The sequence below is a fragment of the Ranitomeya imitator genome, chromosome 1 (assembly GCF_032444005.1).
Source record: "Ranitomeya imitator isolate aRanImi1 chromosome 1, aRanImi1.pri, whole genome shotgun sequence".
In the NCBI taxonomy this organism is placed as follows: domain Eukaryota; kingdom Metazoa; phylum Chordata; class Amphibia; order Anura; family Dendrobatidae; genus Ranitomeya; species Ranitomeya imitator.
Window position 1 is genome coordinate 566,880,235 of NC_091282.1, and position 26,981 is coordinate 566,907,215.

General features: G+C 41.8%; 1 protein-coding gene across 7 annotated transcripts in view; it reads left to right on the forward strand.

The window, feature by feature from the left end:
- The window catches only part of PTPRS (protein tyrosine phosphatase receptor type S), a 715,207-nt gene that overhangs the window by 666,195 nt on the left and 22,031 nt on the right, over positions 1 to 26,981 (forward strand). For all 7 annotated transcript variants that reach the window (XM_069767783.1, XM_069767788.1, XM_069767782.1 and 4 more), the window contains 6 exons: positions 2,093 to 2,212; positions 2,458 to 2,612; positions 10,560 to 10,845; positions 15,693 to 15,871; positions 15,948 to 16,074; positions 18,244 to 18,369. In XM_069767783.1, the coding sequence (XP_069623884.1) occupies positions 2,093 to 2,212; positions 2,458 to 2,612; positions 10,560 to 10,845; positions 15,693 to 15,871; positions 15,948 to 16,074; positions 18,244 to 18,369 (993 nt within the window). The remainder of the gene's footprint in view (positions 1 to 2,092; positions 2,213 to 2,457; positions 2,613 to 10,559; positions 10,846 to 15,692; positions 15,872 to 15,947; positions 16,075 to 18,243; positions 18,370 to 26,981) is intronic.

The window sequence follows — 26,981 nt, forward strand, 5'->3', positions numbered from 1 at the left end:
AGTGCAAAGAATCTTATATCATGTGGTATAAACTTATATATAATGGCTCTCAATGGTGGACAGATGCCTCCATTCTGACAGTAGCCACTGTCGGCAGATGTGTAGCTAAAAATGTCTGCAAATGCTGTATAGGGTGCACTTAGCCCTATTAGAGATGCTTTTTATTTAAGATTTCCACGGTCATAAGCAAACCTGAACACAATACCTGTGTGAATAAAACCCTGTATCTGTCTGCTTTTTTTTTTCAAACCATTTTTTTATTTTGTAAGAAGTACATATAAACATGACAGGAAAACAATTATGGTTATTATTATTATTATTATTTATTTATTTATATAGCACCATTAATTCCATGGTGCTGTACATGAGAAGGGGTTACATCAAAATACAAATATCACTTACATTAAACAAAACTAACAATGACAGGCTGGTACAGAGGGAAGAGGACCCTGCCCTTGCGGGCTTTCATTCTACAGGATTATGGGGAAGGAGACAGTAGGTCGAGGGTTGCAGTAGCTCCAATGGTGTTGAGGTGGCCGTGTGGTCTTTACAGGCTGTAAGCTTCCTTGAAGAGGTGGGTTTTCAGGTTTCTTTTCAAGGATCCAAAAGTAGTGGATAACCGGATGTGTTGGGGCACTGAATTCCAGAGGATGGGTGATATTCGGGAGAAGTCTTGGAGGCGATTGAGTGAGGAGCGAATAAGCGTGGAGGAAAGGAGGAGGTCTTGGGATGACCGGAGATTACGTGAGGGAAGATATTGAGAGATTAGTGTGGAAATGTACGGAGGAGAAAGGTTATGGATGGCTTTGTAGGTCAGTGTTAGTAATTTAAACTGGATACGCTGGGAAATTGGAAGCCAGTGAAGGGATTTGCAAAGAGGTGAAGCAGAAGTGTAGTGAGGAGAGAGATTAATTAGTCGGGCAGCAGAGTTAAGGATGGACTGGAGGGGTGCAAGAGTGTTAGAAGTTAGGCCACAGAGGAGTACGTTGCAGTAGTCGAGGCGGGAGATGATTAGGGCATGCATGAGCATTTTGGTAAAGTGTGGGTTGAGGAAAGGACGGATTCTGGAAATATTTTTGAGCTGGAGGCAACAGGAGGTGGCGAGAGCTTGGATGTGTGGTTTGAAGGACAGGGCAGAGTCAAGGGTTACTCTGAGGCAGCGGATTTTGGGGACAGGGGAAAGTGTGATTTCATTTATTTTGATAGATAGATCAGGTAGGGAAGATATGCATGATGGAGGAAAGATAATGAGTTCATATTTGTCCACATTGAGCTTGAGGAAGCGAGAGGAGAAGAAGGAGGATATGGCCGATAGACACTCTGGGATTCTGGAGAGCAGAGAGGTGACATCTGAGCCAGAGAGGTAGATCTGAGTGTCATCAGCATATAGATGGTACTGGAAGCCATAGGACCTTATGAGTTGTCCCAGGCCGAGTGTATAGATTGAGAAGAGTAAGGGTCCTAGGACAGAGCCTTGGGGGACTCCAACAGAGAGGGGGCGAGATGAGGAGGTAGTATGGGAGTAGGAAACGCTAAATATGCGGTTGGCAAGGTATAAGGAGATCCAAGATAGGGCAACGTCTTTGACCCCAAAGGAAGAGGGGATCTGTAGTAGGAGGCAGTGGTCAACTGTGTCGAAGGCAGAGTACAGGTCTAGGAGGAGTATAGAGAATTGTCTGTTAGCTTTGGCTGTAAGTAAGTCATTAGTAATTTTGGTCAGGGCAGTCTCAGTGGAATGGTGGGGACGGAAGCCAGATTGTAGGTTAGACTGGTATATTGTATGATACAATTTGTAGATTGTGAGCCCTCGTGGGCAGGGTCCTCTCTCCTACTGTACCATTGTGACTTGTATTATTTAAGATTGTTTACTTGTTTATGTTATGCATACCCCTCCTCACATGTAAAGCGCCATGGAATAAATGGCGCTATAATAAATAATAATAATAATACTACAACACATCTAATGGTAATGTCCAGGAATAAAGTCAAAGAAGGTATTGCATTAGAAAACTGCCGCTTTATTTTTATTTCAGTAAATTGGAACACCATTTCTCTGAATATTGAATGTCATAAATGTATTTTTTGCTGACAGGTGAAATGTGACCAGTATTGGCCTAGTAGAGGTGCAGATACATATGGAATGATACAAGTGACACTCCTAGATACAATTGAACTAGCGACTTTCTGTGTGCGGACATTTTCTCTACATAAGGTAAGTTACACAACGGACTGTAGAGAAAATAAAGAGAAATCCACAGAATTTGCTTCACAAGACTTTGAGCATATATTAGTCAGACTGGCTTTTTCTGTCAGTTTAAACTATAAGGATGAATGCGTCTCAGCCGTTAGCATGTTCCCTCATTGCCTTGTGTGACATGTTTCAGGTCAGGATGTCCAGTTGTCCTGTCATATTTCTCTGACTTTCCTTCAGTCTCATTGTCTAGTCTCTGGTTACAGAATGGTTCCAGTGAGAAGAGAGAAGTACGGCAATTCCAGTTTACTGCCTGGCCAGATCATGGAGTCCCTGAGTACCCAACTCCATTCCTGGCATTCCTCAGAAGAGTAAAGACTTGTAACCCTCCTGATGCCGGACCTATTGTTGTACACTGCAGGTATAGGCAATGTTTTACAAGAATCTATGGCAACTGTGATTCTAATATCCACAAATACTCATGGCAAGTATGATGATCACTTTTAGTTAAACTCCAGTCAGTACTTTAAAATCACTATAAAGTCAGAGACCTCAAGCAATATAGATTATTAAATAGCATTAAACCAGTTATTTCCCCATTTTCATCCTTCTCCATCCTCCGTACACAAATGAGATTTCTTTTTGGGGTCTGCTTACATTTACCGACTGCCGACACAACACAACTGCTTATTGCTAAACTTTCACTGATCGGCTGTCATTTACTAGCCTGTTTACACAGACAGACCAAAGCAAACGATGTGCACTGAGTGATCTATAGCAGGGGTCCCCAACTCCAGTCCTCAAGGCCCACCAACATGTCATGTTTTCAGGATTTCCTTAGTCTTGCCCAGGTAATAATTGCATCACCTGTGCAATGCAAAGGAAATCCTGAAAACATGACCTGTTGGTGGGCCTTGAGGACTGGAGTTGGGGACCCCTGATCTATAGTATGTCGTTCAGTGCACACAGGCTGCCATACTTCTCGACAATGTGAGTCCTGATTACACAGAACGATGCGAGAAAGATGATCCTTTATGCTGTATAAAAGATCACTTCACCCCATGAACGAGCAAAACGTTCGTTCATCATGTGATCAGCAGACGGTTTATGGGGCAAGATAATCATGAAATAAGTATTGACAACAAATGCTTGTTCATAATTATCTTGTAGTGTACATGCCCCGTTAGTCGCTATCCCCATAACATGATAGGTAATGCAAGAGATAGCAGAAGGACTAAAAACTTTGCTACACATAAACCTAAAAGTACAAAGGTATGTGTAATAAGTAGTGACGGTGACATGGCACTCGCAAGACCAACCTGGCTCTTAAGATGCTGGAATGTTGAGAGTCTGGCCCTCATCAATTTAATATAGACCCCTTTTCACGTTGAGACTACTATGGTGATGGAATGATTATAGTGGGTTTCTAAAACCCCCAACAAACGGCTGATTTTGTCAGAGAAAATCTAGTGGTAATGAAGTATTAAATGCAGCCATTTCTGTAAATGTGTGTGTGTCTATAGATCCCCATTGTCACACCCGCTCCATGCAATCATCCCACACTTTTTTACTTCTATTATAAATGCAGTTCACACAGTAAAAAGAGTGTTGATTTTTAGTTGATTAATCCACTGCTGAAAGCCTTTATTACAGTAATATTGTTCCCCAGATGATTCCCAGGGATGCCACTATCATAAAAGAACTAGCACTCTCTACTCTCTACACTGGAATAGAGAAAGTGGGGGTATTCTCTCAGCATTGGTCCAGCCTGGGTATTTCTTCATCTTTTGAGTAAGAGGCATCTTCTTATCAGTGTGCACTTACTAGCAATTTCACGTGGCCTATAGACCTTAATTATGGTAGAAGAAACATGTGGATGTGCCTCTTTTCTACCCATTCATATTTTCTTGGATTTTTTATGAGATGATGTTACTTAGTTTTTCTGTCCTTGTCTTGCCTCTTACTGTTGAAACCAGAAGTTTACATACACTATATATAAAAAGACACATATTCATGTTTTTCATAATATTAACCCACTCATGACATGCACCGTACATGTAATGCGCATGTCGTGCCTCCCCCTTTGATGTGGGTGCTGAGCCCACATTTTTCCCAGCACATGTCAGCTGTTTTGAACAGCTGACATGTGCCTCTAACAGCCGCGAGTGGAATCGTGATCCACCTGAGGCTGTTAACTACTTAAATGTTGCTGTCAAACTCTGACAGCGGCATTTAACGCACGCTTCCAGCAAGCATGCTGGAAATCCCACCTATCGGTGACCCCGTCACATGATCACACGTCACCGATGGGTTGGCATGACAACCAGAGGTCTCCTGCAGACATCTATGGTTGTCACTGCTGGATTGCCATTAATGCCGCCCAGTGGTCTGTGCTCATAGCAAGTCAGCAATTCTGCTACCTACAGGCGATCTGAGCATCACTCCTATGTGGCAGAGGCAATCGGGTTATGGCAGCTTCTAGTCTCCCATGGAGACTATTAAAGCATGCCAAAAGTAAAAAAAAAAAAAAAAAAGTTCTAATAAAAAACCCCATTCAAAATAAAATAATAAAAAAATTCAAACATTCGCATTTTTGGTATGGCCACGTTTAGAATCGGCCATTAAAATGCAATAATGGGTGATCAAAAGATCATATACACACTAAAATGCCCTCACCCGGCCCCAGATTTTTTTCACCACTTAAATAAAAAAGAATGTAGACATGTTTGATGTCTATGAACTCATAATGACCTGGAGAATCATAATGGCATTTAGTTTTAGCATTTGGTTAACATGGTACAAACAAATCCCAAAACAGAAAAACAGTTGTGGAATTGCACTTTTTTTGCAATTTCACCGCACTTGGAATTTTTTTCCCGTTTTTGAGTACACAAAATAGTAAAGCCAAGGGTGTCGTTCAAAAGTACAACCCATCCCGCAAAAAACAAGCCCTCACATGGCCATATTGACAGAAAAATAAAAAAGTGTTATGGCTCTGGAAAGAAGGGGAGAGAAAAACAGAAACGCAAAAAATGAAAAAGGGCTCTGTCATGAAGAGGTTAATTGTCAAATGCCAGAATAATGAGAGAGAGAATGTTTTAAGGCATTTTTATTACTTACTGCAAAGTCAAAGGTTTACATACTGTTGGACAGAATTTGGGCCCGTTCCTCCTAATAAAACTGGTGTAAGTGCCCTTCTCAGCCATGGCTTTCTGCATCTTTAGTTTCAGGGTCTCATTCAATCTCACTATTCTACCGCTACTTTGTGTTGGTACCCAACATGAAAGGCCTGTTCCACTCCCAGGGTGGACATTATTTCCTGCATCACTTCTCAGGTAAAGTGGGTGCCTCTGTCATTCTCTATGGTCTCAGACACCATGTATCTGCAGACAACTTCTGAGATTAGTACCTTCACTGTACCCTTTGTGATGGCTTTACACACGGGGTACACTTCTGTCCATCCTAAAAAGAGGTCAACACACAAGTACATCCTCGGGAACTTGAATGTAGTCTTTCTGAAGACGCTGGAACAGGTACAGAGCCCTTGGTGTGTGCCTCATAGACGTCTTGGTGGTGCATCCCAAGTCATTGAGCACACAGGTCAGACAGGCTTGAACAACGCACTTGGTTGCAGTGACACTGAACCCAGGAGCATACCAATGGTGGTGGATATGGTCTGTCATGGCAATCTTTGATTGGTGGGTATTGCAATGGTTAGCTTGAGCCATCATGGGATACAGAACTTGGGGAGGGCAAAGTTTGGCCCCCACATGCCACAGTTCTACTGACTGCACAGCTTCCTTCTCTTGCAATTCTTCAACACCAGCCTGTTGTTCTAGCTTCCAGAGACGGTCATAGCTCACATATGGGTCCGTGGTGAAGGTCACTTGTGCAGCTGCCACCCCAGCAGGGTTGTGTCTTGGTCGTGAACATGCAGATTTTGCTGTCTGATTAGCCAGGTGGTTGCCCTTAGCTGTAGTTGAGTTGTCCTTTGCATGGGCTTAGATTTTCACTATGGTAACTTTCTCAAATAAAAATAGGTCATCCATCAGGCGTTGGACAGATTTATCATTCTTGATGGGCTTATTTGCCGCTGTGAGAAAAGATCGACCTCTCCATATAGATCCATAGTCTTGAAAGAATAGCTGCTGTCTGTAAAAATGGTGGTAGTTCGGTCTTTAGCATTTCTGCAGGCTTCTTCTAGGGTATAGAGTTCAGCTTCATGGGCAAACATGCGTGGGGGCAGTGGTTCTGATTTTATGGTTTCATGGAGGGAAACAACAGCATATCCAGTGTAAAACTGTCCATTCACGCCGTACCGTGATCCATCCACAAAGAGCTCATGGTCTGGTTTATCTAGTGAGACATTGGTAACATGACTGAAACCCCACCTTGGGACATTAGTTGTATACAGTGTGAGGGATTCACATGCTTAACTGCTTCTTCAGGTAGACACAGGATCACTTGGATAGTGAAACACATGCTGGTTTATTAAAGTCAGCAGGGACCATGAAAACAAAAGCAGAGCATTCCTGGGTTAACGGAAAAACAAAACAAAGTGCAACAGAGTCCTTGCTCTGCAGGTTCCACCTGCAGACACATAGCAATGTCCTCCACTTCTCCTGGAGCCACGTGGGAGCGTTCCCTCTCCCAACACACACACAGACTGTCTCTCATATCCAGGTATTTAACCAGGACCATGTGATGATCACGTGATCATGACATCACCGCAGGTCCTGCTAGTACACATGCTGGTGTCGGCTCTGCAAGAGGGGATGTGGTGAGCACCCTCCCAGCCACTCTATGGGTGCTCACATAAAACCAGCCCATTGTAACTTTAAGATTGACCCTCTCAGCACTTAGCGTGCTGGAGGCAAAAATAATCTGGTTCTACATCACTGACTGTAGTATACGCAGTGAAACGTATCTCCCTTCATACACTGTGCCAGTGACCCTGTCACAACAGTCATGTTTCTCTTGAAAAAAAATCGCAGCATTCTATAGTCTCATTCTTTTTCTTAGTGACACTTATCTATCTATTCATTTGAATGGGTGCACAGAAAATAAAAGGAACATTCAGATCATATTCTGAATGAAAAATGGACAGTTTCTCATTTGCTTGTGTAAGCTTAGCATTGCAATGTAAAAAAGAAATGGACAGCACACAGAGCCTTCATGTGCTGTCGGGGATTTCACAAACCCATAAACTCAAAATCACTTTAAAACTGAATAGCTCTGTAGAAAAATAAATTTAATAAATTTGTCAAAATAAAAAAAAAATGCATACAAACTTTTAACCCTTCTAACATCCCAATGGAATAGAATGGTGTGTCAAAAATTAAGCTGATGTACAGTAGACATATGGGAAATGTTATTAATTAACTATTTGGTCTATATATATATATATATATATATATACCGTATATATATATATATATATATATATATATATATATATATATATACATATCGGAACCAATAAGACATACAAAACATAGTCCCAAAAACCCCTAACACGGGGGACCAGGGATCCTCTCCAGAATATAATCTTTATCACATAGAGAAAAAAGAGAGTTTGTGATCCAAACCAAAAGTATATAATTCCAAGCCAAGGTTGCTCAAAAAATCCACACCTTGCAGCTTTGTAAAGTTACAAACTGATTTTTATTAAACACAATATTTTACAACCATGAACATTTATCAATATACAAATATAGTCACATCAAAAAATGTAAAAAAGGGGAGCAAGCGGGCAACAATATCGAACCATGGAAAGCGATGGGCAGTCCAAGAAGCGCATGTAAACATCCAGATAAGATAAAGAAAGAATATCTTCAATTATCTAAAAAAGTGCATAGTGCATAGTAAGCAGCAATTTAAGCCACCTGAATGCCAAAATACGCCACAAAAAACATGGGCATGAAGGAGAGGAGAATAGATTATAACCAGCAGTAGTCAGATAGTATCCACCCGAACACCGGTAAGGTGTAATGTATTACAGGCATCATTTACATAAAGAGTATCTCCAGACCCACTTACCCATGCTGCAGACTGCCAGCGCTGGCCACATTTTTTGATGTGACTATATTTGTATATTGATAAATGTTCATGGTTGTAAAATATTGTGTTTAATAAAAATCAGTTTGTAACTTTACAAAGCTGCAAGGTGTGGATTTTTTGAGCAACCTTGACTTGGAATTATATACTTTTGGTTTGGATCACAAACTCTCTTTTTTCTCTATGTGATATATATATATATATATATATATATATATATATATATATATATATATATATTATAAGCAAAAAGTCTGTCCAGTGTAAAAAGGCGTAATAATCAGTGTGAAGTGGAACAGCGGCCAAATAATCAAATGCTTGTTTGCCAGTTGAAGGCATCATTCCTTCGGTATAAAGCTTGCTTGACCAATAATATATAGAAATAATCGCACATATGGCTTTTGATACAAATACCCTCCCAATTATTTCTAATAAACATACGCCTTGTATATAGCACAGATACATTCTGCTGAGCTGTGTAGATTGCAGAATTGATGAAAGAATTGATAAAATGCAATTCTCATACATAGAATATTGGTATTCATATTTTTAAGAAAACTAATATGCAAATCCTGAGCACTTGTATTGTGTCCAGTAGCCAGTCAAAATCCCTCTTTAACCCTAACCCATTTTAGACTATTGCAAGTTATATGGTTTATTATACAGTGGGTACAAAAAGTATTCTTACCCCTTTAAATTTTTCACTCTTTGTTTCATTGCAGCCATTTGGTTAATTCAAATAAGTTGATTTTTTTCTCATTAATGTACACTCTGCACCCCATCTTGACTGAAAAAAACCCAGAAATGTAGTAATTTTTACAAATTTATTAAAAAAAAAACTGAAATATCACATGGTCATAAGTATTCAGACCCTTTGCTCAGCATTGCGTAGAAGTACGCTTTTGAGCTAGTACAGCCATGAGTCTTCTTGGGAATGATACAAGTTTTTCACACCTGGATTTGGGGATCCTCTGCCATTCTTCCTGGCAGATCCTCTCCAGTTTCGTCAGGTTGGATGGTGAATGTTGGTGGACAGTCATTTTCAGGTCTCTACAGAGATGCTGAATTGGGTTTAGGTCAGGGCTCTGGGCCAGTCAAGAATGGTCACAGAGTTGTTCTGAAGCCACTCCTTTGTTATTTTAGCTGTGTGTTTAAGGTAATTGTCTTGTTGGAAGGTGAACCTTCGGTCAAGTCTGAGGTCCAGAGCACTCTGGAAGAAGTTTTCATCCAGGATATCTCTGTACTTGGCTGCATTCATGTTTCCTTCAATGACAACCAGTCATTATGTCCCTGCAGCTGAAAACCACCCCCATAGCATGATGCTGCCACCATCATGTTTCACTGTTGGGATTGTATTGGGCAGATGTTGAGCAGTGCCTGGTTTTCTCCACACATACCGCTTAGAATTATCACCAAAAAGGTCTATATTTGTCTCATCAGACCAGAGAATCTTATTTCTCATAGTCTGGGAGTCCTTCATGTGTTTTTTAGAAAACTCAATGCGGGCTTTCATATGTCTTGCACTGATGAGTGGCTTCCGTCAAGTCACTCTGCCATAAAGGCCCAACTGGTGGAGGGCTGCAGTGATAGTTGACTTTGTGGAACTTTCTCCCATATCCCTACTGCATCTCTGGAGCTCAGTCACAGTGATCTTGGAGTTTTCCTTTACCTCTCTCACCAATGCTCTTCTTTCACAATTGCTCAGTTTGGCTGGATGGCCAGGTCTAGGAAGAATTGTGGTGGTCCCAAACTTCTTCCATTTAAGGATTATGGAGGCTACTGTGCTCTTAGGAACCTTGAGTACTGGAGAAATTCTCTTGTAACCTTGGCCAGATATGTGCCAGATTCTGTCTCTGAGCTCCTTGGTCAGTTTCTTTCACCTCATGATTTTCATTTGGTCTTTCATGCACCGTGAGGTCTTATATAGACAGGTGTGTGCCTTTCCAAATCAAGTCCTATCAGTTTAAACACAGCTGGACTCCAATGAAGGAGTAGGACCATCTAAAGGAAGATCACAAGGAAAAGGACAGCATGTGACTTAAATATGAGTGTCTGAACAAAGGGTCTGAATATTTATGACCGTGTGATATTTCAGTTTTTCTTTTTTATTAAATTTGCAAAATTTTCTACATTTCTGTTTTTTTTTCAGTCAAGAGTGCAGAGTGTACATTAATGTGAAAAAATGAACTTTTTAAAATTTACCAAATTTACCCCCAAAAATGTAAAGGGGTCTGAATACTTTCCGTATCCACTGTAAAGAGCTATTTATGGCCACTTTTAGTATGTGCATTTATGCAAATCTTTCTTCTAGTGCTGGAGTTGGGCGAACTGGCTGTTTTATTGTTATTGATGCAATGCTCGAGAGAATAAAGCATGAGAAAACCGTCGACATATATGGTCACGTGACGTTAATGCGCTCACAGAGGAACTACATGGTCCAGACAGAGGACCAGTACAGCTTTATTCATGATGCCTTGTTTGAAGCCGTGGCATGTGGAAACACAGAAGTTCCAGCTAGAAATCTCTATACGTATATTCAGAAGCTAGCCCAGATTGAAACAGGAGAACATGTAACCGGCATGGAGTTAGAGTTTAAGGTAAGGACCTCAGAGAAACTGTAGGGACAATATTGTGAAAATATGCTCTAACATAAGACTGACCACAGTGCTAGAGCTGTTATCTGCCCTTCAGATATTGCCATCATAGAACAGAGAATGCCAACATACAAATGTTTTTTAACATACCAATCTTGAAGTTTTAATATGATTGGTCCAGTGATAAAAAAGTGTATTTTGGTTAAGCTCTATAAAATAAATTCTTAGTATGTTATCACTATTAGTACAAATGTCTTTGCATTTTCTGTGGCTGTACTATTAACTATATTTGTAAGATTATAATTACGGTAATCACATTATTTGACTTTTTTCAGACAAGCGTGATCGACAATATTTTAGTTGTTCAATGCTTGTTTCCCGGTCTCTTTACACCAGCGAAGGAAGACTGATGGGCCCAGAATGATCACTAGTAGATCAATATGTCCCTATACAGTATCATGTTATTAGCAGCACATCTTGAGTGAACACTGGGCGAAGTGCTGCTGAAAACAATGATTTCTGTTTCAGAATAAACAATCCAATCACTGGATGAATAGGCAGCATTTTGCTCCTTTAGTATAATGCACCCCATAGTACTCCCTATAGTATAATCCACACCCCTAAGTCTTACATATAGTATAATGTGCCCCATAGTCCTCCACATAGTATAATGTTCCCCTATTCCTCCATATAGTATCATATGCTCCTCATTGAACTCCATATAGTATAATGCACTCCCCATAGTTCTCCATATAGTATAATAAACTTCTCATAGTCCTCAATATAATACAATGCATCCCATAGTCGGCAATATAGTATAATCCACCCCACATAATGCAGTCCCATAGAGTATAATGCAGTCCCATAGAGTATAATGCAGCCCTATATAGTATAATGCAACCCAATAGTGTATAATGCAGCACCATACAGTATAATGTTGCCACATATAGTATAATGCAGTCCTATACTGTATATTGCAGCCCCATAGCGTATAATGCAACATCATAGCATATATTGCAGCCCCATACAGTATAATGCAGCCCCATAGAGTAAAACTCAGCCCCCATATAGTATAATTCAGTCCCATAGCATATAATGCAGCCCCACACAGTATAATGCAGCCTCATAGAGCGTAACGCAACCCCCATAGAGTATAACCATGCCCCCAAAATGTATAATGCAGCTACATAGCATATAATGCAGCCCCATAGAGTATAATGCAGCCTCATACAGAATAATTTTGTCCCATATAGGATAATGCAGCCCAATAGTTTATAATGCAGCCCCATAGCATATAATGCAGCGCCATTGTATATAATGCAGCCCCATATCATATGATTCAGCCCCATACATAATGGTGTTGCCTCATATAGTATAATGCAGTCCCATAGAGAATAATGCAGCCCCATAAAGTATAAAGCAGCCCACATGGAGTATAATGCAGCATCAGATAGTATAATGCCACCCCAAAGAGTATAATGCAGCCCTAAAGAGTATGTTGCCCCCATAGCATATAATGCTGCCTCATAGCGTATAATGCTGCCTCATAGCGTCCCATAGAGTAAATGCAGCTCCACAGTGTGTAATGCAGCCCCAATACAATGTAATGCAGCCTAATACAGTATAATAAGCCTCCATAAAGTATAATGCAGCATCAGATAGTATAATGCAACCCCATACAGTATAACACAGCACCCATAGAGTATAAGACATCCCCTATATATTGCCACCCAATACAGTATAGTGCTGCCTCATAGAGTATAATGCCACACCAAAGAGTATAATGCCTCAACGTAGAGTATATTGCAGCCCCATAGCATATGATTCAGGCCCATACAGAATAATGTTGCCCCATATAGTATAATGCTTTCCCATAGAGAATATTGCAGCCCCATAAAGTATAAAGCAGCCCCCATGGAGTATACTGCAGCATCAGTTAGTATAATGCCACCCCAAAAAGTAAAATGCAGCCCTAAAGAGTATAATGTTGCCCCCATAGAGTATAATACTACCTCATAGCGTCCCATAGAGTAAATGCAGCTCCACACTGTGTAATGAAGCCTTATACAATGTAATGCAGCCCAATACAGTATAATAAGCCTCCATAGAGTATAATGCAGCATCAGATAGTATAACGCAACCCTGTACAGTGTAACGCAGCACCCATAGAGTGTAACACATCCCCTATATATTGCCACCCAATACAGTATAGTGCGGCCTCATAGAGTATAATGCCACACCAAAGAGTATAATGCCTCACCGTAGAATATATTGCAGCCTCATATAGTATAATGCAGCCCCATAGAGTATGACGCAGCCCCCATAGAGTATAGTGCATCACCCATATAGTATAAGGCAACTCCATAGAGAATAAGACAGCCTCAAATAGTATAATGCTGCCCCATAGAGAATAATGCAGCCCCATAGCATATATTGCAGTACCATTTCATATAATGCAGCCTCATAGTGTATAATACTGCCCCATAGCGTATAATACAGCCACCTAGATTATAATACAGCTCCCACAGAATATATTGCAGCCCCATACAATATAATGCAGCCTCAGTATAGTGCAGCCCCATAGAGTATAATGTAGCCCCACATAGTATAATGCAGCTTCACTATAATGCAGTCCCATAGATTATAACACAGCCCCACATGGTGTATTGTAGCCACAGAGTATAATGCAGCCCTATGTAATGCAGCCTCATAGAGTACAATGCAGCCCCATAGAGTATAATCCACCCCCATAGTCCTCCTTATAGTACAATGCACTCTGCATAGTATAATGCACCCCGTAGTCTTCCATGTAGTATAATGCATTCCCCGTAGTCCTCCATATAGTATAATTCATTCCCCATAGTCCTCTATACACTATCGTAAACCACAGAAGCAGAATGGACGGCACTAGAGTGAATACTGATTCCACCAGACGGAACTATTAGCGGGCTAACTGAGACCAGGTACTCACGATTGCCTCTAGATTCGGGTGCTCAGCATAATAAGAGATAACAAGCAGTCCAAAGTCACCAAAAAAGAAAGAATATGCGGCACTCACCCTAGATTGGCAGTGTGAATCGTGATTTATTGAAGAAACTTTAACAGGAAAAATCCATTAGAGAGTGCGGTACAACAGAGGGTGCGGACCCGTCGAAGCACCTGCGAGTGCGAAACGGCCGTCGTCCTGACTCCAATGCCGCACCCTCTGTTGTACCGCACTCTCTAATGGATTTTTCCTGTTAAAGTTTCTTCAATAAATCACGATTCACACTGCCAATCTAGGGTGAGTGCCGCATATTCTTTCTTTTTTGGTGACCTCTATACACTATAATGTATTCCCCATAGTCATCCATACAGTATAATGCAGCCCACATAGTATAAAGCAGCCCTATGGCGTATATTGCAGCCTCATAGAGTATATTGCAGCCCCATAGAGTATAATGCAGCCCCATAAAGTATAATACAGTCTCATACAGAATAATGCAGCCCCATAGAGTATAATGCAGCTTCATATAGTATAATGCAGCCCCATAGAGAATAATGCAACCCTATATAGTATAATCCACCCCATATTCCTCCATATAGTACAATGCATTCTCCATAGTATAATATACGATATAGTCTTTCATGTAGTATAATGCATTCCCTACACAGCACATTACAAAATAGTGTAATGCATTTCACATAGTCCTCCATACAGTATAATGCATTCCCGATACTCCTCCATTCAGTATAAAGCAGCCCTATAGCATATAGCACAATTCCCATAGAGTATAATGCAGCCCCATAACAGTATAAAGCAGCCCTATAGCACTTAGCACAATTCCCATAGAGTATAATGCAGCCCCATAGCATATAATGCAGCAGCCATATACTATAATGCATCCCCATATACTATAATGCAGCCTCATATAGTATAATGCAACCCCATATTCCTCCAGTATTATAGCCACCACGTACTCATACTCACCTCTCCCCGTTCCCCCTCTGCTCCGGTCTCTGCAGCGCATCTTCTCAGCAGCTTTATAGCTTGTCGCAGCGTGGCACGTGATGAAGTGACGTAATCACGCCCGCTATGTCAGAAGCAGAAGTAGATGGGGAATGATAGGAGAGAGAGCATCACCTGATGCTCTCTCCTCCATCATTAATTTCAACTATATCGGCATCTATGATGCTGATACAGTTGAATGCTTGATGAAGAAGGAGGCCAGAACCAGCGCTGGCACCCTGCCCTCTTGACTCACGGGCCCCATAGTGCCCACTTGCTGGGGGCCCCTGGAGGAGTGGGGAGCCTAGGCAAATACCTAGTTTACTTGCCCCTAATGCCAGCCCTGATTCCAGGCTGCAGAATACGCTTACTGAGAATCCATCTTTCATCACTTGACGGTCTAACGGGAAGTTTGTAACTTTTATCTATTTTTTTCTTTTCTAAACTCCTCTTAGCTGATTTATGTCCACAGCTCACATCAAAGTTGAAAATGCAGAAAAACAAAGAGCCTTGAATTTTGTTTAATTAAATGTAATTGCAAAAATGTTTTTTAGCTTCTAAATACATGTATTTACGTAAAAAATAAAATTGTCCCCAAAGGTGAATAACCCCTTTAAATTTCATTTTTCTTGTATTTTCTAATATTTACCTTTTTATAGCATTAATATTTAAAATTTAACATGAGAAATATGAAAATGTTACTCTTAAATTTTTCCCTTTGTGGTGCTGATTGGTGACTACTTTGAACAAAGTCAGACGATACTAATATATGTATAGATTTATATGAGCATATGTGTTAAATTATATGAAAAAATGTTATTAACAAAACCTGTTAAGTAATTTTTCTCTTGTTTATGCTCAGCGCCTTGCCAATTCGAAAGCTCACACTTCCAGATTCATCAGTGCCAATCTTCCATGCAACAAATTTAAGAATCGCCTTGTGAACATCATGCCATATGAAACCACAAGGGTTTGCCTACAACCAATCAGGGGAGTAGAGGGGTCAGATTACATAAATGCCAGTTTCATAGATGGATACAGGTATGCTAGAGTCTATATGTCTTTAATCATGATGTTTTCATCTGTAGAAATGTTAATATATTGTCCTCATTTTTAGGCAACAAAAAGCTTACATTGCAACGCAAGGACCACTTGCAGAAACCACTGAAGACTTCTGGCGAATGCTATGGGAAAATAATTCCACCATTGTCGTAATGTTAACAAAACTTCGAGAAATGGGCAGAGTAAGTGACTTTTCAGTTATAGAATATATAGACATTTATATGAGTATTATTAAAACAGTCACTAGGTTGGTTCTGAAACTTTCACTATGTGACAACTATTTTGTAAATGCTAGAGATCCCCAGATAAAATTAAAAAAACATAGTCACTTCTGGACTGGTACCATTCCAGCGATGTCAGGGCTGTGCCCACCTGTGGTCATATGACATTATGTAGACTATTAGTGGCTGCAGATTGACTGCAGACTTTACTGTTGCCTTGATGGAACAATTGCTTCTGAAGGAAATGTGAAGGCTGCAGGTCATCAGCCAGTGATTGACCATAGCAATGACATGACATGAAAATGTCACTTGACCATCTTGACAGGATATTTTTAACTGGTGCACACTATCATTTAAAAATTAAAATTTTGTTGAATAGATGTTTATTTTGGAAATTATAGGTCTTGGGGTTAAACCAAAGTAGAAGAAAGTGAATTATCACACACTCAAAACCTAGCAACAGTCACAGAAAAAATCCACCAAACGCCTACTCCAATAGCCACCAACAACCTCCAGCCATGCAGCAAAAGCTAACTCTGACAATGAGTGCTAGCAGCTTTCAACTTAACAGATTAACCCCTGCACTGCTAAAAGAAATTTACACTGTTTAATATGAAGGTGAAGTGTATCTAATCAGTGCAGGAGTAGGAGAAATCAGTCGCTGCAGTCTTCTGGCTCCTCTTTGTCACGGTAAACCTGTGACAGATGCCTTAAATACTAAGTGTTTCCCAGCTATTGGCTGGAAATAAATTGGATTAAGCATGCTGCCTTTTTAATGCACCCTAAGCACGCCGCGTTGCTTCTCTGGCGGCGCGCTTAGGCTATGTTCACACCTTGCGGCGTCCCTCTGCGGGTTTTCCCGCAGCGGATTTGATAAATCTGCAGGGCAAAACAACTGCGGTTCTCCCTGCAGATTTATCGCGGTTTGTTCCGCGTTTTCCGCTGCGGGTTTCCGCCTATACTATTGATGCTGCATATGCAGCAATATGCAGCATCAATAGTAATGTTAAAAATAATAAAAATTGGTTATACTCACCCTCTGACGTCCCGATCCCTCGGCGCTGCACCCGGCGGTCCGGTTCCAGAGATGCTGTGCGAGAAGGACCCTTCGTGACGTCACGGTCATGTGACCGCGACGTCACCGCAGGTCCTGGTCGCACAGCAACTCTGACCGGACAGCCGCGTGCAGCGCCCAGGAGCTCCGGACATCAGAGGGTGAGTATAACCAGATTTTTTAGTTTTTAACCCCAAATATGGTTCCCAGGGCCTGGAGGAGAGTCTCCTCTCCTCCACCCCGGGTACCACCCGCACATTATCCGCTTACTTCCCGCAACGTGGGCACAGCCCCATGCGGGAAGTAAGCGGTTCAATGTATTCCTATGGGTGCAGAATCGCTGCGATTCTGCACAAAGAAGTGACATGCTGCGGGTTGTAAACCGCTGCGTTCCCGCGCGGTTTTTCCCGCAGCATGTGCACAGCGGTTTGCGGTTTCCATAGGGTTTACATGTTACTGTAAACGCTATGGAAACTGCTGCGGACCCGCAGCATCAAAATCGCGGTGGTTCCGCGGTAAAAACCGCTAAGTGTGAATATAGCCTTAGGGTGCATGCATGAGCTGAGACATGGTAGCAGTAGCAGAAGACTAGACAGGGCGGCCAGGTTGGTGAGTAAGTCAACGTCACTGCTGGGAGAGAGGAGCGAGTCATGCTGGGACGCCGATGTTACAGTTGCATTATCCTGTACTTCAAGGGTTATATCCAGTTAAGTTTAAAACATAATATGTACTCAGTGTCCCCTTTCTCAATTTAATATACGGTACTTGTATTTCTCACACATTATTTATTAGACTTTGTTCACAATGGCCCCATTCGTTCCATTTTTACAGGATATATCACAGATGCCACTCAGTTTATACATTTATCTATTTCTGACATTTTTGTACTGAATAAAATAGCTGCAGATTATGCTCATTTGTTGTTTAAGTGTAGCAGAAACCACACATACAAGGTATATGATAAATTATAAGTAGAATTGGACTGTAATATTAAACAATCTTGTTTTTTTTTATTTGCTTTGTTTTTATAACGGCCTTGTTTATTCCCCAAATGAATGATTTTTGTTACTTTACAGGAAAAATGTCATCAGTATTGGCCTGCTGAGCGTTCTGCTCGGTATCAATATTTTGTAGTTGATCCAATGGCAGAATATAACATGCCTCAATATATCTTGAGAGAATTTAAAGTCACAGATGCGAGGGTAAGTTTACGATAGGTGTCACATTTAAGTGCAATTATTTTGTTTTTCATATATGGTTTTTGGGGGCACAATTTCCATAGTTTAAACACATTGCCTTACTGTATTTCACCTGTACAAGCTGTTTGGTTGAAAACTACAGCAACTACATAATATTGGCTCTTCCAAAAATTAAAGTAAACCTACAAGAAAAGTAAGCTGATGCCACTTCAAATTGAACAAATCTTTATTAAGATATATACGAATGTTACACTCACAGGGTGTACAATGTGACCCTTCCCAAAACAATTGCCCTAATAAAAAATTGTTAAGATTTTACAACATAATAAAAAGGATAAAGTCCTAGAAAAATCTATATATAGAAGGTATTATTCAATACATTGTGGCAGGTTTTTTTTTCTAAAGAACCTGATTGGCTATCACAAGTTCAAAAGGGGAGGAGACAGCATTAGTATAAGATCACAATAAGTTCAAAATAGTATAACCACCAAAAAGGTGATATATACAATGGGGAAAATAAGTACTTGATCCACTGCCAATTTTGTATGTTTTCCCACCTACAAAGAACGGAGAGTTCTGTAATTTTTATTGTAGGTACACTTCACCTGTGAGAGACAGAATCTAAAAATAAAAAAACAGAAAAACACATTTTATGAATTTTACATAATTTGCATTTTATTGCATGAAATAAGTATTTGATACAATAGAAAAACAGAACTTAATATTTGGTACAGAAACCTTTGCTTGCAATTACAGAGGTCAGACGTTTCTTGTAGTTCTTGTCCAAGTTTGCACACACTGCAGCAGGGATTTTAGCCCACTCCTCCATACAGATCTTCTCCAGATCTTTCAGGTCTGTCGCTGGCAACATTGAGTTTCCACTCCCTCTAAAGATTTTCTTTTGGGTTTATACCTGGAAACTGGCTAGGCCACTCCAGTACCTTGAAATGCTTCTTGCAGAGTCACTTCTTATTGCCCTAGATGTGAGTTTTGGGTCATTGTCATGCTGGAAGACCCAGCCATGACCCTTCCTCTTCAATGCTCTTACTGAGGGAAGGAGGTTGTTGGCAAAAATCGTGCAATACATGACATCCATCCTCCCATCAATAAGGTGCAGTCATCCTGTCCCCTTGGCATAAAAGCACCCCTAAAGTATTATGTATGAATAGATGGTGGCCCGATTCGAACGCATCGGGTATTCTAGAATATGCATGCCCACGTAGTGTTTTGGCCAGCCACGTAGTATATTGCCCAGCCACGTAGTATATTGCCCAGTCACGTAGTATATTGCCCAGCCACGTAGTATATTGCCCAGCCACGTAGTATATTGCCCAGCCACGTAGTATATTGCCCAGTCACGTAGTATATTGCCCAGTCACGTAGTATATTGCCCAGCGACGTAGTATATTGCCCAGTGACGTAGTATATTGCCCAGTCACGTAGTATATTGCCCAGCCATGTAGTATATTGCCCAGTCACGTAGTATATTGCCCAGCCACGTAGTATATTGCCCCGTCTCGTAGTATATTGCCCAGTCCTGTAGTATATTGCCCAGTCACGTAGTATATTGCCCAGCCACGTAGTATGTTGCCCAGTCACGTAGTATATTGCCCAGCCACGTAGTATGTTGCCCAGTCACGTAGTATATTGCCCAGTCACGTAGTATATTGCCCAGTCACATAGTATATTGCCCAGCGACATAGTATATTGCCCAGCAACGTAGTATATTGCCCAGTCACGTAGTATATTGCCCAGTCACGTAGTATATTGCCCAGTCACGTAGTGTATTGCTGAGTCACGTAGTATATTGCCCAGTCCCGTAGTATATTGCCCAGTCCCGTAGTATATTGCCCAGTCACGTAGTATATTGCCCAGCCACGTAGTATGTTGCCCAGTCACATAATATATTGCCCAGTCACGTAGTATATTGCCCAGTCACATAGTATATTGCCCAGCGACGTAGTATATTGCCGAGTCACGTAGTATATTGCCGAGTCACGTAGTATATTGCCGAGTCACGTAGTATATTGCCCAGCGACGTAGTATATTGCCCAGCGACGTAGTATATTGCCCAGCGACGTAGTATATTGCCCAGCGACGTAGTATATTGCCCAGTGACGTAGTATATTGCCCAGTGATGTAGTATATTGCCCAGTCACGTAGTATATTGCCCAGCCACGTAGTATATTGCCCAGCCACGTAGTATATTGCCCAGCCACGTAGTATATTGCCCAGTCACGTAGTATATTGCCCAGCCACGTAGTATATTGCCCAGCCACGTAGTATATTGCCCCGTCTCGTAGTATATTGCCCAGTCCTGTAGTTTTATTGCCCAGTCCTGTAGTATATTGCCCAGCCACGTAGTATGTTGCCCAGTCATGTAGTATATTGCCCAGTCACGTAGTATATTGCCCAGTCACATAGTATATTGCCCAGCGACATAGTATATTGCCCAGCAACGTAGTATATTGCCCAGTCACGTAGTATATTGCCCAGTCACGTAGTATATTGCCTAGTCACGAAGTATATTGCCCAGCCACGTAGTATATTGCCCAGTCACGTAGTATATTGCCCAGTCACGTATTATATTGCCCAGCGACGTAGTATATTGCCCAGTGACGTAGTATATTGCCCAGTGATGTAGTATATTGCCCAGTTACGTAGTACAGTGGGGCAAAAAAGTATTTAGTCAGTCAGCAATAGTGCAAGTTCCACCACTTAAAAAGATGAGAGGCGTCTGTAATTTACATCATAGGTAGACCTCAACTATGGGAGACAAACTGAGAAAAAAAAATCCAGAAAATCACATTGTCTGTTTTTTTAACATTTTATTTGCATATTATGGTGGAAAATAAGTATTTGGTCAGAAACAAAATTTCATCTCAATACTTTGTAATATATCCTTTGTTGGCAATGACAGAGGTCAAACGTTTTCTGTAAGTCTTCACAAGGTTGACACACACTGTTGTGGGTATGTTGGCCCACTCCTCCATGCAGATCTTCTCTAGAGCAGTGATGTTTTTGGCTTTTCGCTTGGCAACACGGACTTTCAACTCCCTCCAAAGGTTTTCTATAGGGTTGAGATCTGGAGACTGGCTAGGCCACTCCAGGACCTTGAAATGCTTCTTATGAAGCCACTCCTTCGTTGCCCTGGCGGTGTGCTTTGGATCATTGTCATGTTGAAAGACCCAGCCACGTTTCATCTTCAATGCCCTTGCTGATGGAAGGAGGTTTGCACTCAAAATCTCACGATATATGGCCCCATTCATTCTTTCATGTACCCGGATCAGTCGTCCTGGCCCCTTTGCAGAGAAACAGCCCCAAAGCATGATGTTTCCACCACCATGCTTTACAGTAGGTATGGTGTTTGATGGATGCAACTCAGTATTCTTTTTCCTCCAAACACGACAAGTTGTGTTTCTACCAAACAGTTCCAGTTTGGTTTCATCAGACCATAGGACATTCTCCCAAAACTCCTCTGGATCATCCAAATGCTCTCTAGCAAACTTCAGACGGGCCCGGACATGTACTGGCTTAAGCAGTGGGACACGTCTGGCACTGCAGGATCTGAGTCCATGGTGGCGTAGTGTGTTACTTATGGTAGGCCTTGTTACATTGGTCCCAGCTCTCTGCAGTTCATTCACTAGGTCCCCCCGCGTGGTTCTGGGATTTTTGCTCACCGTTCTTGTGATCATTCTGACCCCACGGGGTGGGATTTTGCGTGGAGCCCCAGATCGAGGGAGATTATCAGTGGTCTTGTATGTCTTCCATTTTCTAATTATTGCTTCCACTGATGATTTCTTCACTCCAAGCTGGTTGGCTATTGCAGATTCAGTCTTCCCAGCCTGGTGCAGGGCTACAATTTTGTTTCTGGTGTCCTTTGACAGCTCTTTGGTCTTCACCATAGTGGAGTTTGGAGTCAGACTGTTTGAGGGTGTGCACAGGTGTCTTTTTATACTGATAACAAGTTTAAACAGGTGCCATTACTACAGGTAATGAGTGGAGGAAAGAGGAGACTCTTAAAAAAGAAGTTACAGGTCTGTGAGAGCCAGAAATCTTGATTGTTTGTTTCTGACCAAATACTTATTTTCCACCATAATATGCAAATAAAATGATAAAAAAACAGACAATGTGATTTTCTGGATTTTTTTTTCTCAGTGTGTCTCCCATAGTTGAGGTCTACCTATGATGTAAATTACAGACGCCTCTCATCTTTTTAAGTGGTGGAACTTGCACTATTGCTGACTGACTAAATACTTTTTTGCCCCACTGTATATTGCCCAGCCACGTAGTATACAGCACAGAGCCATGTAGTATATTGCCCAGTCACGTAGTATATTGCCCAGTCACATAGTATATTGCCCAGCAACATAGTATATTGCCCAACGACGTAGTATATTGCCCAGTCCCGTAGTATATTGCCCAGTCACATAGTATATTGCCCAGCGACATAGTATATTGCCCAACGACGTAGTATATTGCCCAGTCCCGTAGTATATTGCCCAGTCACGTAGTATATTGCCCAGTGATGTAGTATATTGCCCAGCAACGTAGTATTCAGCAGAGCTACGTTGTATACGTTGTATATTGCCCAGCCACGTAGTATATTGCCCAGTCACGTAGGTATATAACACTGCCCACGCAGTATTTAGCAGTGTGTGCACCATATCCCTGTTAAAAAAAAAAGTAATTAAAATAAAAAATGGTTATATACTCACCCCTGGGATCCAGCGAAGCTGTGTGATGCGGCCGCCATCTTCCGTTCCCAAGATGCATTGCGAAATTACACAGATGACTTAGCGGTCTCGCGAGACCACTAAGTCTTCTGGGTAAGTTCCCAATGCATCTCTGGGAACGGAAGATGGCGGCCGGCGCGAGCGGCTCAGCGGAATATGGAGGTTTTTTTGTTTTTTTATTATTTTTAACATTACATCTTTTTACTATTGATGCTGCCTAGGCAGCATCAATAGTAAAAACTTGGTCACACAGGGTTAATAGCAGCGGATACGGAGTGCGTTACCCGCGGCATAGCGCGGTCTGTTACCGCTGGCATTAACCCTGTGTGAGCGGTTACTGGAGGGGATTATGGAGCGGGCACTGACTGCGAGGAGTATGGAGCAGAGCGCCGGGGACACTGACTGCAGGGAGCGGGGAGTATGGAGTGGAGCGCCGGGGACACTGACTGCGGGGAGTATGGAGCGGAGTGCCGGAGACACTGACTGCGGGGAGTATGGAGCTGGCGGCGGGCACTGTGACTGTAGGGGAGGGACTAATCGGACTGTTCCCATCGCTGACTGGTCGCGGCAGCCATGACAGGCAGCTCCCGAGACCAATCAGCGACACGGGATTTCCATTACGGAAGTTGAGGACAGAAAGACGGAAGTACCCCTTGGACAATTATATATATATAGATGCTCTTGGGGTTGTAGTCATCCTGCTTCTTCCTTCAAACAAGGCAAATGGGGTTGATACCCAAAAATTATTTTTGGGTCTCATCTGACCACATGACCTTCTCCCATGCCTCCTCTGGGTCAAACAAATGGTCATTGGTGAACTTCAAATAGGCCTGGACATGTGCTAGCGTGAGCACGGGGACCTTGTGTGTCCTGCAGGATTTTAATCCGTGAAGGATCGTAGTGTGTTACTAATAGTATTGTTTGAGACTGTGGTCTCAGCTCGCTTCAGGTCATTAACCAGGTTCTCACCTTTTGTGCTGGACTCATTATTGACATTTCTCAGAATCATCTGATTTTTGGAAATAACTTGCAGGAAATTGTATTTCTAGGACCTTATCCTTTTCATTATGTTGTAAAATGTTAACAATTTTTCATTAGAGCAACTGCTTTGGGAAGGGTCACCTTTTACACCATGTGAGTGTAGCATTCTTAATATTGATTCCCATTGAATTTGTTGTGATTTGTTCGGACATATATTGATAAAGATTTGTTCAATTTGAAGTGGCCTCAGCTTCCTTTTCTTGTATGCTTAGGCCTCTTTCACACTTTCGTCTTTTAGCTCCCGTCGAAATCCGTTGATTTTTGAAAAAACAGGATCCAGCTAATTTTTCTGCTGGATCCTGTTTTTTCCCATAGACTTGTATTAGCGACGGATTGTGACGGATGGCCATCCGTTTCATCCATCGTGCACTGGATCTGTCGGAAAATTGCTGCCCGTCGGGCGGAGAAAACGTTCAGAGGAACTTTTTTTCTGCACGTCGGAAAATCGCTTAGTGACGGATCTTGCGCTGCCCGTCGTTGGCTATAATGGAAGCCTATGGACGCAGGATCCGTCGCTGACTGTCAAAAGCAGGAATCCAGCGACGGGTTCCATCTTTTGAAACTGAGCATGCGTGGAAGAATTTCCCGTCAGGGAAATTCTCTCGCTATCTCTCTCTTTTTACTATTGATGCTGCCTACGCAGAATCAATAGTAACAAGATATAATTTTAAAAATAAAAAAAATAAAAAATCACAATATTCTTACCTTCCGGCGTCCCACGCAGCGTTACTGATGCTCCCGGCAGCTAGCGATCCTAGTAATGCATTGCAAAATGACCCGATGACGTCATGGTCTCGTGAGACCGCGACGTCATCAGAGGTCATTGCCCGCAAGGAACGCTAGCTGCCGGGAGCATCGAGAGCATCGGTAACACTGCGCGGGACGCCGGAAGGTAAGATTATTGCGATTTTTTTAAAATTATTTTTAACCTGGGTTGTGTTGTGTATGCGTTTTTGCAGCGGAAAACCGCTGCGAAGACGCATACACAACAGGTGCACATAGCCTCGATGGCTCCGTCAGAAAAACGGGCCCAGTGCACCCGTTTTTTACAATCTGCACAGGATCCGTCATTTCAACATTTTGACGGATCCTGTGCAGATTGTAAAAACGGAAGTGTGAAAGAAGCCTTAATATTCAAACATGCAGTTTTTTATCTCAACCCTTGAACTTGTGTTGCACTGCCTGTCATCATGAGAAATGAATGTGTTGGAAAAACGATTATCTGCAACTTACTGATAAACATAAGAGAAGGTCCAAGACATACAGAGAACATACACATATACTGTATGTACGCACAATAAAATGATATACAAGACTAATGTTATCTGATAAATCAATAACTCTATCTTGAATAAGTGTGCATATAGGCATTGGACTATAGCATAAAATGACCCTCAGTGAAAAGCAATGTAAACCAGAGAAAAAATAAACAGATTACAGTCAATAGGTACAAAAAAACCCCATGAATTTTTATTACAGAAATAATCAAAATTTCTCCAGTGAGTTTGCAACAAAACTAAAAGGCGGTGCATATCACATAAAAAATAGGATTACCATAATAAGAGTAAGAGAATGTTAGTGGAGAGAATATGGAATAGGGGAATGGAACTGCCGTAAGATGATAACCAAGTCGGAGTGGCTATCTGGCACTTCTGGCAAATGCCAGAAGGGCCGATCCCTTTAGTGAACCTCTTGATTAGAGATGAGTGAACCTTCCAAGGTTCGGTTCGGTTCGCCAAACGTCCTGATGTTCGCCTAACATGCTCGCTGAACAGTTTGACGAACGTACCCGAACCCCATTAAATTGAATGGGAGGCAAAAACAAACATATACACAACACTATAAGGGGTGAAAAAAGCTTCCCGAACAGCTAAAATTAGGGACAGACCCCATGAAAGTGGCATCAATTGACCCAGAGTATAAATTTACTAATGGCACAGCAGCAGTCACCCATGGGCCATGCATGAGGTATCAGTGCCTGGGCCAGAATTTAGATCTTTGAATTGAAGTTTAAATTTAGACCTGGTAGTTAAGGGAGCAGTGTAAGCCTTCTTTGCGTGGAGCCTGATACCTCAAGAAACAGCTGAATTTTTTTATCCCAGCCACACACAGTACTGTATGAAACTGATATTTATGACACCTATTGGTAGAAAATGTAAGGATAGTAACACAAGTAGTTGAGTGAAAGTAAGCGCAGGCCTGCCTGTCTGGAAACCCTACTGCTACAGACAACACACATGAAGGAGACCCAACTTGGATTCTCCACATTTCAAAAAATTATTGTCTCACACCACTGAAGGGGCATCAATTTCCACAGACTAGAAAAAGTATAATAGGTCTCTGACACATATTCCACTACAGGCAACCCACCAGAAGGTGACCTAACTTGGAGTTTTCACATTTGAAAATATTGCTAGTAAAATCACTAGCAGTAGCAACAGCAGACACAGAAGCCAGGTGTCACAGACTGTGCTAACGCGAGATCAATGCATGACACTAAAAACAACACCATCGCCTAGTGCCTAGACTAGCGGTCTACACTTTCAGGGGACAGTCGGTTGCGCTTATCCATCAGGACGCTACCAGCAGCGTTGAACACATGTTCTGAAAGTATGCTGGCTGTCGGGCAAGACAAAAGCTCCAAGGCGTGGCAGGCGAGCTCAGGGCACTCTTCCATTTTTGAAGACTAAAATGCAAAAGAGTCCAAATTCTCCCTGATGGCATTTATATTAAGCTTGAGATATTCCTGCACCATCCTCTCAAGTCGATCACAACGTGTTAGACTTGTACTATTTTCTGCTGGTGCATGGGCTGGTCTAAAAAATGTGTGAAATGACT